Source organism: Pan paniscus, chromosome 6 (assembly GCF_029289425.2).
Source record: "Pan paniscus chromosome 6, NHGRI_mPanPan1-v2.0_pri, whole genome shotgun sequence".
In the NCBI taxonomy this organism is placed as follows: Eukaryota; Metazoa; Chordata; class Mammalia; order Primates; family Hominidae; genus Pan; species Pan paniscus.
This window is the reverse complement of record NC_073255.2, coordinates 168,264,908-168,280,243: the sequence shown is the minus strand read 5'-3', so window position 1 is coordinate 168,280,243 and position 15,336 is coordinate 168,264,908. Positions and strand designations below refer to the sequence as shown.

Sequence of the window (15,336 nt, the reverse complement as noted above, 5' to 3'; positions counted from 1 at the left end):
ACTTTTTTATTTTTAGTACAGCCGGGGTTTCACTATGTTGGCCAGGCTGATCTTGAACTCCTGACCTCAGGTGATCCGCCTGCCTCGGCCTCCCAAAGTGTTGGGATTACAGGCGAGAGCCACCATGCCTGGCCAATTTAACAGTTTCTAATGGGTATATTTGCGGGGGAGGAGGGAAGGACAAAAGACCTGCAACATAAACGATTTTAAAAACTTTAAGATTCAACTGCTAAAAAGCTCAACTAAATGCCAGGACCTTAACCAGTCTTTAACCTTAACCAGTTTAGAAACTGACTCACAGAGAAAAATTAATCAAGCAGATCAGTAAACGTTAATCATTAACATATTTTGAAAGAACATTTATCTGAAAAAAACAGAAAATAAGAATGATACAACAATTATCACTGCCAACTCGTTATTTTTAGAATTGTTTTAGGAAGTTACAATGATAATCCTTCAACTCTATTTCTTCTTTAACATCTTTAAAACTCAAAATAGAACAGCTAAAGGGGAAGTAAAAAAATTTTATCTATATGTCTGAATCACATCTTTTCTCTTCCTTCCTTGGTTTATCCTCTAAGCAAATGGGAGAGATTGTCAGAATATTTAACATAAAGAAACCCTGTGGGAGGGGGGATAAAAAAAAAAGTTAACAAATATTTTCGAAGTCCTTTGAATTCCTGAGGAAGATATGTTATTGCATTAACTTATGAATTAATCTCAACTCTATTTTTGCTTCACGGTCCAATGCACATATTCATTACTGATTAGCTAAGACAAAGGAAAAGAACAGTTTTCAGAGCTGTCACAGAAATACAGAATCTAATAAAAAATAGCTTTCCACAAATTCACTATTTGTTAGGATATTTTCAGCTCCAAGTAACAGAAAACCTAACTAACAGTAGATTAATTAGCTCATGTAACAAAATTTTGCAAGTAGACAGCTCCAAGATTGTTTCAGAGTTCAACCAAATCATGGTGCTAGGTTAACTTTCTGCAATTTTCTTGGCCGCCTTCTCATTTTTGAAACTTGCCAATACCAACTCTAAGCATCACATCCTTATATAGAGCAAGCACCCAAAGCAGGGAGGCAAAGAATTCTTTCAGCATCTCTCTATTGTCATCAGGGAAGACATTTTTGTCAAATGTCCTCCAGTAGACTTTCTTTATGTCTCATTGGCCAGAATTGTGTCACATGGGAGGAAGGTAAAGTGAAATAATTTGCCAAAGGATAATAATGACTGGTTTAGACTAATCATGATTAACCATTCATGCCCTGGGGTTAGGCAACTTGCCATTAAACAAAATTATGGTTTGGTTAACAGATGAAAGGGCCAATGACTCTTGGGAAAGCAAACAACAGTGTCTGCCACATCCTTCTCTTTGAAAGTTGGGACATTTTAAATGTTGGATGGGGCCCTATTAAGCACTAGTAACAACTCCAGTTCAGAACTAACTTCTATTATTTTACCTGAATCTTTCTACCACTCATCATTTATTTTTTGTAAATTTGCAACTAGCTTTTGACACTCAACAATATTTACTGATTTATCTCAGCTGTATTAAGCTATAAAAAACTGAACTCATTGAATGGATCAACCAATTTATTTACTGGTGGACAATCAAATAAATAAAAATCAAATAAGTTGATGGTCAATCCGTCTTCAGATTTTTTCTCCTTGCATACAATACTACAATAAATATCTCTGTATAGCTTATTTTTTGTGGATCTATAAAAGTATATGAGTAGGAAAAGTTCGTGGAGTAAAATGCTTAGTCAAAAAAATATATTTTTTGTATTTTAACAGATAATGATAAAGTACTGTTAAAAAAAAAAAAAAAAGGCTGTACCAAATACATTTCAACCAGAATGTAAGACACCTGCTTCCTCATGGCCATACCAACATTCACTGAATGATTTTTTAATTTACACTTAAAAGTTATGAATAAAGCTGAGCATCTGTACATGTGTAAATTTACTGGCAATATGAATTATTTTTTCTTTGAAGTATCTATTCATATAATTTGTCATTGTTCTACTACAGGATTATCCACTTTTATTGGTTTATAAGAGCCTTTTGTTCATTGTAGGAAATAAGCTTTGTCTTAATTGCTAGTTTGTCATTATTTGATATTTTAACAATTTTTTATATTTTTTAATTTTGCAAAAATCAAACATTCCTTTTCTTTATGATTTCTGGGTTTGTGGCATGTTTAGAAGGGTCTTCTCTTAATCCTAGATTATTAAAAATAATTGGAATTATAATTTTATTTCTTAAGTATGAAACTTAAGTTCACCTAGAATTTTCTTTGATGCACAAAAGTCAAGTAGGGATCCAGATTTTCCCATTTATTCATATTTATTTATTTACTTATTTAAAGAGAAAGAGTCTTGCCGTTGCCCAGGCTGGAGTCAGATTTTCCTTTTTTTAAAATACTGCCAAGTCTTAAGCAATGTCTCCATGTCATATACTGTTTAATCTATTCTCTCTCTCTGACTGGAAATGCCAACTTTACCATATACTAAATTCTCATATGTATTTGGGGACATTTTTATACTATCTGCTCTATTTCATCCCATTAGTCTGTACTTTGGCAAATTGTAGCTTTATAAATATCTGGTAGTGCCAGTACTACTTCATTAACTTTCAAAATTGTTGTTAGTGTTCTTGGATGTTTGTTTTTACATGTGAACTTTAATTCTCATTTACTATCAAGTAACCTAAATATCATATCTAAAAATATAAAATACTTTTGTAAGCTTGTAACTAGCAAAAACACCCCTGGGAGGGTAGAAGGGGGAAATCAGGGAAAGTTATGATTACCAATAATTTTGAGAGGCAAAAAGTAGATACTCTGTTTGAATAATGACACATCAAATACAAAACATACTAAACTGACAGCAATGAAGCCTAATTATGTTGAAAATAAGCACTACCATTTTCTAGTCCAGTAACTAATCTATGTTAATGACAGCAAATCATCAGCTTCAAAGTCTTCTCTGTGTTGCCAGTTTGGCTTTACTCATTTAATTGGTAAAAGTATAAAAGGATCGGCCGGGCGCGGTGGCTCACGCCTGTAATCCCAGCACTTTGGGAGGCCGAGGCGGGCGGATCACAAGGTCAAGAGATCAAGACCATCCTGGCCAACATGATGAAACCCCGTCTCTATTAAAAGTACAAAAATTAGCTGGGCGTAGTGGCGCATGCCTGTAATCCCAGCTATTCGGGAGGCTGAGGCAGGAGAATCGCTTGAACCCGGGAGGCAGAGGTTGCAGTGAGCCGGGATTGTGCCACTGCACTCCAGCCTGGCGACAGGGCGGGACTCCATCTCAAAAAAAAAAAAAAAAAAAAGTATAAAAGGATCAGAAACATAAAGAGTTATGACCATACTAATTTTTTAAAATGTCAGTAAGCACAATAAGCACATTCCCAGGGCCAAAATGAAAATCAGTATGATTTTGCTTTTAAGGTTTTCATAAAAATTTATTTATAGATAAATCAAGTTCTGTAGATGTAACTCACATAGCCCTCATATCTTAGTTTCACAGCCTGATAACAGCAGAAGGGAATGAAATTTAATTTTCAAAATTTTGGAGCTAGATGAGGTCTTATGATCAACTGGTCCAATCTCCTCATTTTCAGATGAATAATCAGGTTCAGAGAAGTTATATAATTTTTCTAGAATTACAGAGGGATGAGTGGCAGACCCAGACAAAGAGAGACCAAGTCTTCTGATTCTCAATTTGCTATTCTTTCAATGGTACCAATCTGCTATAATGGTTAGAACAGGATGGAATAAACAATGGCAGATGTGGGAAAACAGAGTGGACACAATTTAAAAATCAAAACAAGTAAATACATAACTACTAAAGAACAAGCATCAGGTTGTAAGACCTCAGTATTACCAATACTTGACTTAGCATTTGGCAAATGAAGAAGGTTCAATATATGCTTCTTCCTTGAATGAATACGAACAGGAGAAAGCACTCTTACTATAGTAGACTGAGTTTCTATAGAAAACTACAAAACTCTGGTGGTGTGACAGACCATCTTCTACACATAAGTTTCAATTAGTGTTAAATACAGAGCTTACATATGGGGAATCTGCTAAACCCCTTGTGTTCACAGTCTTACTTGCCAAAAGTTTCTCAGAAATAAACTCAAGTTTTAGATATGCTGAATTTTGATGTAATTATGTATGTATTAGACACAATGCTAATAAATCCCTTAAAGCAGCTGCCAATCCATTGATTTAAATTATAATTTTCTTCTGAGGAGAGCATAAAATTGTTACACTGTAGTTTAAAAATAAGCATTAAAGTTTCTTCAGATCTTTAGATGTTAAATCTAAGATGGTACATTCAGATAATTATAAAGAGCAACAACTTAAGATTTTATAGTATCTGACAATACAGAATTATATAAACAGCAGTAATTTTACTATTAGCTATACCATCTCGGTGATCTCAATAGTTCAAACAAATTTACTCTATGAGCTCAAACAATCCCATTTGATACTCACATTGTAAATATAATTTTAATCAAATAAGCCACATTACTGAATCACAGATAAACACAGTAATTATATGTTAAGTCCATCTCAAATTACAGTAATTAACTGTAGTAAAAAATCTTTAGAACAACAGTTAACAAACAACAGAATGATTAATAAGCTACAGAGCATCTACATAATGGATAAAATTGGTGTTTTCTAAGAATATTTTAAAAATGTGGGAATTTAAATAGTATTCTGCCTTCTTAAAAGTACTTTTCACTGCTTACAATAATAATCTAGTAAGAGAGAAAAAAATGTACTTTTTAAAAGTGAGGTAAAATAATTCTATGGGAGGACAATATAATATACCATGGTTCTGATGTGAGGTTTTCTGAACAGTCTAATTTAGTTCAGTAAAAGACTTTTAGGAGATCTAGAGTACTGAAACCATTGAATGCTCTTTAAGAAATCATGAACAAAGTCTGTGTATTTCAGCTGATCTTTGTATAGGTTTTGAAAAGCACAGTCAAGATTTTACAGCCAGATGAATACCTAGAATTGCGTTAACAATGATGGCTAGAGCCACATGTTTTTATATTTCTAACCTGGGCTTAAGGCATTAGAGAATTTTGGGCAACAACGATCTACAAGCTAAGATCTCAGAGGTAAGCAGTACAAGTTAGCTAGATTTTGGAGGGGAGAGGAAAGTGATTCAGGTAGGAGGAATAGCATGGGCAACTCTCAAAGGCAAGTTAAAACACACTATCTATAAAGATTTAATATTCTGTGGTCGTGAAACAGAGTTGGTGGCAAGAAGAGTACAGACACCAAGACTAGGACTGGAGAACTAAACTGGGGCACATCATAAAAGAGTCTGTGAATTATGTTAAGTTTAGACTTAATCCTGAGGGCAGGGAGAAACCATTAAAAAATTTAAAGTGAGGAAGAAAGCCCACCAGGTTTGTATTTTTAAAAATATGTTCTTTTCTTCACTAGCACTAATCTAAAGGTAAGGCTGTCACTTTATTTTTCCTCTCTGTGTACAACCATAACTCCATGAAGATAGGGCCCTCATTCACAGTTGTACTCCTAGTGCGTAGCTTATTGTCTGGCACCTAGTAGGTGACCAAAAAATATCTGCTCTATAAATGTTAAGGCATATGGTTCTATTCTTTACTGGTAACACAGAATAGCTGTATCCTGCTTGCAGTGTGGAGAATGGGTTGCAGGGAGGGGTACATAGGGAGAGGAAGTCTAGAGACAGAGGCCAAATAGGTGATGTTAGCCCAAACTAGTTCGTAGTGAAGCAGCAATGGGAATAGAGAGAAGATGAGGCAAAATTGGCATGACTTGATGTTAACTGGCTAGATTAGTGAACTGAGGGTAGTAGTATTAACATCCTCTTGTGAAAAGGCACCCAACAGTAACACCAGTCGAAACTAGAGGGTTAACCCATCTCTACTCCTAGGGTAGCCATGGACAGAGACGCTATTTTCCTTAAAATCTAATTTGGGTCATTTACAAATGTGGAAGCAAAAGTTGAGACATTAGGTAACTTGCTTAAGGTTAACTAAGGACTGAAATAGACTCCGGAGAGCTAGAACAGTGGTTCTCAATCCCAGCCGCATATTAGAATCCTCTAGGAGAGAGAAAGTTGGGGGAGGAGTAAAAGGGACATGGGAAAAAGAATGGGAAGGAGGGAAAAGGAAGAAAGTGAGAGAGGCAGAGATGAGGGGAAAAAAAAACAGAAAAAAAGAGAATAATTTCCATTTCACTCTAATGTGCTAACAGAGTCACTGAGGTTCCTCAATTCCAAGGATAACTGCAACAGTTTTAGGTGGGAAATTTTTCCAAGTAATTCTAACCAGATGCTCAACCCTGCCATAAAAATCCTCAGTAAACAAGCCTTTGAACAATGCAACTCACAGGAACATTGTCAAAATTAACCACTTGGAAAATATACACCTAGACAAAGAAGTGGTATTGTTAAAACTTAGATCAAGACACTGATATTAAACCTTTGAATAATCTATTTTATTCAGAAAAAAAATCCAAACTCCTTGCATTTGTAACAAGGCACTAAATACTCTGACTCTTTTCTCCGTAGCTCTAACCTAGTTTCATACCAACTTTTCCAATCCTCAATATGTACCAGTCCCACTATTTCTGAACATCCCAGGTTCCTTCCTGCTTTGGGAACTCTGTACTTGTTCTTCTCTCAGTTCTTCACATGGTTCTTCCTAATTCTCTACTTTTCATCTTAAATCTTAAAGATTACCTCCTCAAAGATGGTTTCCCAACCTACTCTGTTTAAATGAGACTTCCCTTGTTATTCATTATCACGGCATCCAGTGTATTTTATTCACAGTACTTAGAACACAACTGCAGGTCTCTCTCCACTAGAATGTGAGTCCTCTAAGGGAAAGGATCTTATCCTCCAGGTCCATAGATGAATCCCAAGTGCCTAAAATAATCTTGGGCCTACAGAAGACAATGAACTAAGTGGGGAGGGAAGGAGGAAGGGAGAGGGACAAACTTAGATGCTAGTAGATGGTCAACAAATATTATTAATGAATTTATTTGCATTGTGGGAAAATTCAATTGTGTAAACCAATTACACACTGAACACACACAGTAAAAAATGGTGATTTTGATTTTAGAAAAATTGATTATAGCAGTAATCAAACAATGAATCCATTTGTCTTTTCTAATAACATCTCCAGTTCACATTAATAAAACCACAATAAGGGAAAAAAAACCCCACAATTTAATGTAAATTTTAAAATGGAATACAAACTTGTATCAACTTTTATACAATAAATAAGTTTTAAAAAGACTAGACAGAAATATATCAAAATTTATCTCTGGACAGTTTGATATGTTTTCTTTTTTGCATCTTCTTTATTTTTCAAATTCTCTACAATGAGCATATTTTTACTTTTATGACCACAACAAAATTAAATAAAAAGAATAATTGCCACACTGCTCTAAAGCTAGCCATAACCATGATTGAAGAATAATTGTCGATACTGTACATTACTACATAATTTTAACTCATTAAAAAATTGTTTTGAATGACAGTCATTAAAGCCTACTTGTCATGATGAATTTTTATTTTACTAGTTCTCTGTCACTATCACGCGTTGCCACTTTTTTTTCTTTTTTGAGACAGAGTCTCGCTCTGTCGCCCAGGGTGGAGTGCAGTGGCGTGATATCGGCTCACTGCAAGCTCTACCTCCCGGGTTCATGCCATTCTCCTGCCTCAGCCTCCCGAGTAGCTGGGACTACAGGTGCCCGCCACCACGCCCAGCTAATTTTTTGTATTTTTAGTATAGATGGGGTTTCACCATGTTAGCCAGGATGGTCTCGATCTCCTGACCTCGTGATCCGCCTGTCTTGGCCTCCCAAACTGCTGGGATTACAGGTGTAAGCCACCTCACGTGGCCGCCACTTTTTTCTTTTAATCTTGGGCAGTAGTTTAGCATGGCAGAAACACCTTCTTTGCACTCAAACTTCTAAATCCCAGCTCTGTCATTACGTAGTTGTGTAACTGTTTTCATCTTGTACATTAGAATAATACCACCAATTAAAGATATTCTGGTATATGGTAGGGTCTAAATAAAGAGTAGTAATTATTATCCATGGGAATACATTACCTACTAGCTAGATTATAAGCACTTTGAGAGACTGTGATTGCCTTGTATCCACCGTGTCCGTAGTCTAGCACTGAGTCAGCATGTCATAATTTTCAACATATTGTCATATCAATTACTATCTTCACTACCTTTTTCAGGGAGACCCATCTTAGGATTGTAGAAGGAGTATTACCTCTCTCCTGCTATTTTATTTTTATTTTATAGAGATGAGGGCTAACTATGCTGCCCAGGCTAGTCTCAAACTCCTGGGCTCAAGCAGTCTTCTCACCTTAGCCTCCCAAAGTTCTGGGATTAAAGACATGAGCCACTGCGCCTGACCCTCCTAGTTATTTTAATGGTAAGTTAGAATAACTCTTAAAAGCCAGAGAAAGTCAAATATTAAATCATATAGCTCTACACTCTCCTATGGCAACAGTAAATAAATGAGTAAATAAGACAATTTTAGATAGGGTAAATAATGTTATTACCTATTCAGGTCCATATTTCTAAATCACATGCTAAGCTGCTATTTTAGACATTACCTACTAATTTCCTGTTGTAATAGTCGAAGATGTTTACTACACTTACACTATCTTCCCACTATATTTCATCCCAATTTTTGGTTAAACTGACTGTAGTTCTGCATTATGATTAGGGAAATACTGCTTACTGTAAAGCCAAGAAATTTACTGTGATAATGTCTCCTTTTTTATAAAAAGTTTCGCTTTTCCTGTTGTGTCCCTATCCTTCGTTTTTTACATTAGATGCTATTTATACTCATCAACAGATTTTTCTTCCAAATGCTTAACATATCTATTGAGTCTACTTTTATCTGGAAACCTCCTTTTTGTAGAGACAGGGTCTTGCTTTGTTGCTCAGGCTGGTCCTAAACTCCTAGATTCAAGCAATCCTCCCATGTCAGTCTCTGGACTAGCTGGAATTACAGGCATATGCGACTGTGCCTTGCCTATCTTTTGTTTTTTTGTTTGTTTGTTTTAAAACAAGTTTTTCTTCTTAAATGTGAACAAATATTTTAATTAAAAAATATTTTTGTTGTTTTTGTTTTAAAGGAAGCTTGTATTAATCAATAAAATATCCAGAAACAATGTCTGTGAAACAAGTGCTTTTATCCACATTTGGCAAAAGAGCCAATAATAAAAACACCAATTTATAAGCAACAGCTAAAAAGAAAAGCAGCTGATCTAATTTCTCACCCTATTGTTCAAATTAGCATTTTAAACCATTGCACCTTAATTAAAGCCACTCTTTTAGGTACAATAATCACAGGCAAAGCAACTACTATGTAGGGTAACTATAAATGATCAAAACAGGACACTTTTGAAAATGAATGGAGCACTATTAATAATTATGCCAGGGCAATATGCATAATCTAAGCAAAGCAGCCATTCCACTACTAATAACCTCCTAGATGCTGAGCTTTTAAACTTACAAGGTGTTACCAATCCCATGAAGTTCCCCCCTTAAGACACACACCCTACTATGCTAGTGCCTAATATAAAGATCACTACAGTGAAAATAGAAGATGAAAAAAATTAGCAAACACAGAATAAAAAGTTTTTAAGATACTGATTCTTCCTACCCCGCCCCCCAACAAGCACACACACAATTCATTTAGAAATTCACATATTTTCTGCTTGAAGGAAATAGTAATTCCCATATTTAAAAATAGATAGAACTGAATAAGCTGGTAGAATTTTCTTTCGCTTACTTGGAATTACTCAATTAAAGAAATAAAGAAAGGGTGAAAAATGATTAGAAAGAAAAGAGAATGAACTGCAGTTTTCTACCTAAAGTAGTTAAGACATGAGAGAAGAAATCACTCAATGCCCTTACCCATCCCAGAGTCTTTCTTGGTGCCATCTGATATTATGTCTACATGATCAGAGTCCACATCATAACTAAAGAAATCATTCAAATAGGTCTTTGATCGCTGGCCACCAAATACATACAAGCAACGATTTTTCTGAAAAAGAAGAAAAAAAAAAAGGAGTAACTTGTCACTTCCATGAAGAACTCAGAATGATCTTTTAAAAACTTAAACCTCTACAAAAGTAATTTTATAACAGATCCCAATGGAGTACTATGCTGGAATAAAAGGGAAAGAGGAAGCTCTCTACATATTGCTAAAAGGGGATCTCTAGGACATCCTGTTAAAGAAGAAAAGCAAGGTGCAGAATAATATATACAGGTTCCTTCTTCCTTTGTGTAGGAATGGAGAAGAAGGAATATCTGTGCATCAGACAAAAAGAGAGGGAGAGAGGGAAAGAGAATGTGAGAGAGGGGGAAAGTGAGAGAGAGAGCACGCAAGCGAGAGCGAGAATAGAGATTGCTTCTTTTTTTGAAAAACAAAGGAAGGATAAACCAAAACCTAATAAAAGACAGTTACCTATAGTGGCAGGAACAGAGCAGGAAGACCTCTCCAAAAATAATACCTTGACGTATGGTTTTGACTTTAGAACAATGTATATGCTTTTATTTAATTAGAAGACAAAATTAACTCAAAAAAAAATCTAAAATTTGGGCAAAAAAAATCCAACAAATAAACCTATCTGTATATAAAGATATACTCAAACACAGAAATAGTATTTCTAATGATTTTAATACATACTTTTTGACTACCCATCCCTAGAAGTCTAAATCCTAAACAGAAAAATAATCAGAAAGCAACGTTAAACAGCACTCAGTGATTCTGTCGTTAGTTTTCTTTACTGTGAAAGCTATTATAGACAGACAAAGCAAGTAATGTTATGAAGCAGGATTTTAACCTTAAAAGACACAAAAATAGGCCAGGCATGGTGGCTCACACCTGTAGTCCTAGCATTTGGGCAGGCCAAGGTGAGAGGATTGCTTGAGACAGGCTGGGCAACACAGCAAGGCCCTGTCTCCTACTTCCACTTCCAGTTCCACTTCCACTTCCACTTCCACTTCTACTACTACTACTACTACTACTACTACTACTACTACTACTTCTACTACTACTACTACTACTACTTCTCAAAACCCAGGTGTGGTGGTACACACCTGTAGTTTTAGCTACTTGGGGGGCTAAGGTGAGAGGATCATTTGAGCCCTGACATTCAAGGCTGTAGTGAGCTACGATCTGCGCTCCAGTCGGGGTAAAAAGAAAAGATATAAAGTTACAAAATAGAAGACATTAAGATAAAAAATATTTTATTTGAATCAGACATATCAGTATGAATTCACGATTTAATTTTTCTCTTACAAAAAAAGATACATAAATATGTTGTGGGGGGTGCTCCTACTAGCCAAAGAGAAAAATTTGAGCATCAAGAAAGTGGCCGGGTACAGTGGCTCATGCCTGTAATCCCAACACTTTAGAAGGCAGAGGCGGGTGGATCACCTGAGGTCAGGAGTTCAAGACCAGCCTGGCCAACATGGTGAAACCCTGTCTTTACTAAATACAAAAAATTAGCCGGGCGTGGTGGTGCATGCCTGTAATCCCAGCTACTTGGGAGGCTGAAGCAGAAGAATTGCTTGAAGTTGGGAGGCAGAGGTTGCAGTGAGCCAAGATTCCACCATTGCACTCCAGCCTGGGCAACAAAAGCAAAACTCCGTCTCAAAATAAAAGAAGAATGACAGCATTGGATAGAAACACATCAGATATGTAAAATACTTCATAATAAAATTTTTGTATACATATCATTGGTTAACTTTGGAGCCTCAAAGTTAACTCATTAATATGAAAATCAATAAAGAAAAACAATGAAACATTTATACTGCCTATTCAGTATGCTTTACATTTCAGGGTAACCAAAAAGTTAATGAGAGGAAGTTTTGTTTTTTTTTTTTCCCCCGTAATAGGAGAATCACACACTTAACAAATGCAGAGGAAATGACATCATTAGAAAAATCACCATCTTACACATCCTAACGAAATTTAGGTAATGAATGGCTACAAAAACGATTAGGTAAAAGTTTGAAAGAAAACTTTATAATTGATCAGTCAGGCTAATAACACCCAAACCTATTAACATCATTAAAAGTATGACAACCAGTTATTAAATGCCTCTTTATATTTTGCAGTCAGAGTGTCTATGAAGTATTCTTGCACATTCTCCCCGGCCCCCCAAAATAGATAGTGAATCTAAAATCAAGCCTCTGAGTGCAATGACCAGTTTACAGGAAACATGAAAGAGGAACACATTAAATGACACTATGAAGATAAAATCAAAATCAAAACTGGAAATGTGGGAGATTCTAGAGCACAAATGTCTCGCTTAGTGGGTTGTGTGTAGGGGGGAATAGGGAATAGGGAGGAAAGAGTACTATTACAATTTTTTTAAAAATGTAAGAAACATAACAACCAAATGCAAAATACCATTTTTTGAATCTTGACTTAAATAAAACAATTAAGTAAAGGTATTTTTCAGTATATTAGAAAAAAAGAACACAGATAGAACATTAAATGATATTAAAGAACTGCTTTTATTTGGTTGATAATGATATTGCAGTTATGTTTCCTTTTTCTTTTTTCTTTTTTTTTTTTTTAAAGAGATAGAGTCTTGCTGTATTGCCCAGGCTGGAGCACAGTGGCTATCACAGGCGCAATCCCACTATTGATCAGCATGGGAGTTTTGACCTGCTCTGTTTCTGACATAGCCAATTCACCCCTACTTAAGCAACTTGGTGGTCCCTCGCTTCTGGGAGGTAACCATATTGATGCCAAACTTAGTATGAACAACTGATCAGCACAGTGCAATGTGGCCCAGAATTGGGCTCCAGCAATCCTCAGCCTCCTGGGTAGCTGGGACTACAGGAGTGCACCAACACACCCAACTGTAATTATGTTTTTAAAAAGTCCTTATCTGTTAGAATTATACACTATAGTAGTATTTACAAGTATAATGATACAGTATCTGGGATCTGCTTTAAAACACTACAGCACATGCTATAACAAGATGTTGTAGAAAAGGAATAAAAATTTTAAAAATACTCCAGCACAATAAAATTTAAGCATAAACTTAAAAATCAAAGAAACATCAAGAAAATGAATGAAATTAAAGTGCTGTATGAAAAATGAACAGACTACTGATAACTGTTGAAACAATGAGCACACAAAAATGTATTATATTATCCTGTCCACTTTGTAGAGAGAAAAACATGTGTAAAATACATGTTAAAGAACATGTTTAAAATATTTCATGACATTGTTTTAAAGCTGTGTTCACAGAAAGAACACCAAGATTTCATTAGAACATTTGAAAAGGTTAAAGTCTGTATGTTGGTTTTGCTGATATTTATTATTATTATTATTATTATTATTATTATTATTAAGACAGAATCTTGCTCTGTCACCCAGGCTGGAGTGCAGTGGCATGATCTTGGCTCACTGCTGCAGCCTTTGCCTTCTGGGTTCAAGCCATTCTCCCACCTCAGCCTCCCAAGTAGCTGGGACTACAGGCACAGGTCACCACGCCAGGCTAATTTTTGTATTTTTACTAGGGATGGGGTTTCGCCATGTTGGCCAGGCTCGTCTCAAACTTCTGGAATCAAGTGATCCACTGCTCCTGACCATTGCTGATACATTTAAATTCTAATTCTATAAAATCAAATCTTAAATTCTTTGTACTTAATGGAGAATAGCAGAAGGGAAAATGAGAACAGAGTAAGAAATTGTCCTTCTAATTACTAAGAGACGTAAGTGGAAAGGCATAAGAAAGGAACATAGCTACAAAATCTACATAAGCAGTGAAATTAGTCATAAGATTGCCCAGGTTGGTAGCCAGGTAGTAACTATTTAGGAATTACCAGGTTGATGGGAAGAGTCTCATAATTAGCAAACAGTTCACTGTTAAAGAAGTTTTGTCTTTCTCTGTCATTGCTACACTAATCTCTTCCTAAAGAATTAGATTTCACCACTTCTTTTCCTATCTAGATATACATGACAAAATAACATTTACGCAATGTACGGAATGTTCTTACTGAGTGGAATAGCATGCAGTGTCCTATTCGAGACTGGATGTCCTCAGGCCCAGCATTACAGGAGTCCTCTCGAAGAAGTTTCCAGGTTTGACATTGACAGTTGAAAGCAAACAAGCCACTGAATTGTGGTTCACTGGCTCTGCTGTCATCTACGCTGCCATTACAAGTCAAAATTCTACCACCAAAAGTGTAGATCATATGTTTTTCTGAGTCCATACACATCTATCAGAACAAGGCAACAGATTGAATAGTTTTAGTTTGTTCCTGTCATATGTGCTAAAACAAAACCAACATGTACAGTTTTACATTCTCAAAAAAACCCTAAACTTTGTCCCTAATGACACTAAATACCACCCCCGATTATCATATGCAAGTTTCTAAATAATTTTTCAAGTTGTCATTTTTGTCAGTGAGGGTAAAAACATGTTGGAATAAAGAGCTTTCTGCTTTCTTGAAATTGCATAATTTTTATCAAAATCAACCAATGATACATGAGGCGTTGATTTATATGTAAGAGTGAATACTTATATTCTGGGTGAATAGTGATCATACCCTCCTTATAAAAATTCCCTTCTTTCATTCTAGGCAAGCATCCTATTAATATTACTACCATTTATTAAGCGATCAGATATGCAAATAAGAGTGGTGAAGCTAAATTCACCTCTCTGCATTTATTTTTATAAAACCCTTCAGATTATGTTACAAAACAGTAAAACAAACAAACAAAAGGACATTTACAACAATCAAGTCTCCAGACTGACTTCTACAGTGTGAAGAACTCTGCCTACTTTTAACATAGCACTATTTAATTTTCTTTGAATTAAGCTATACACTTCATGTTTAAAAGTCAAGCTTTATTCTTCCATTCTTTCAACTCAAGATTATAACTTTTCATAAAAATGTGTGAGAAAACAGCCATTTGTCACGAGACAATAAGAATCAAATTCTGTTTCAAATAACACATAAATCCAAGTTGGGAATTAGCTGTTGAACGTAAGTGGCATTTACATAAAGAATAAATTGTGTACACAAAACATCTATGTTTTGCTAAAATAAAACCCAACCATTTGATGTTCAATTCTCCTATCAGATTACTTCTGCTATTTATGTATTTTTTTAAACAAAAGGCTATTTTCATAATTTTTTTTTTTTTTTCCTAGACAGAGTTTCATTCTTGTTGCCCAGGCTAGAGTGCAACAGCATGAGCTTGGCTCACCACAACCTCTGCCTCCCAGGTTCA

The 15,336-nt window shown here is 35.5% G+C and overlaps 1 protein-coding gene across 11 annotated transcripts in view; it reads right to left on the bottom strand.

The window, feature by feature from the left end:
• MKLN1 (muskelin 1) overlaps positions 1-15,336 on the bottom strand; it is a 390,597-nt gene that overhangs the window by 40,615 nt on the left and 334,646 nt on the right. For all 11 annotated transcript variants that reach the window (XM_034964996.4, XM_063606098.1, XM_063606097.1 and 8 more), the window contains 2 exons: positions 14,097-14,318; positions 9,987-10,116 (listed from right to left, as the gene is read on the bottom strand). In XM_034964996.4, coding sequence (XP_034820887.1) covers positions 9,987-10,116; positions 14,097-14,318 — 352 coding nt within the window. The remainder of the gene's footprint in view (positions 1-9,986; positions 10,117-14,096; positions 14,319-15,336) is intronic.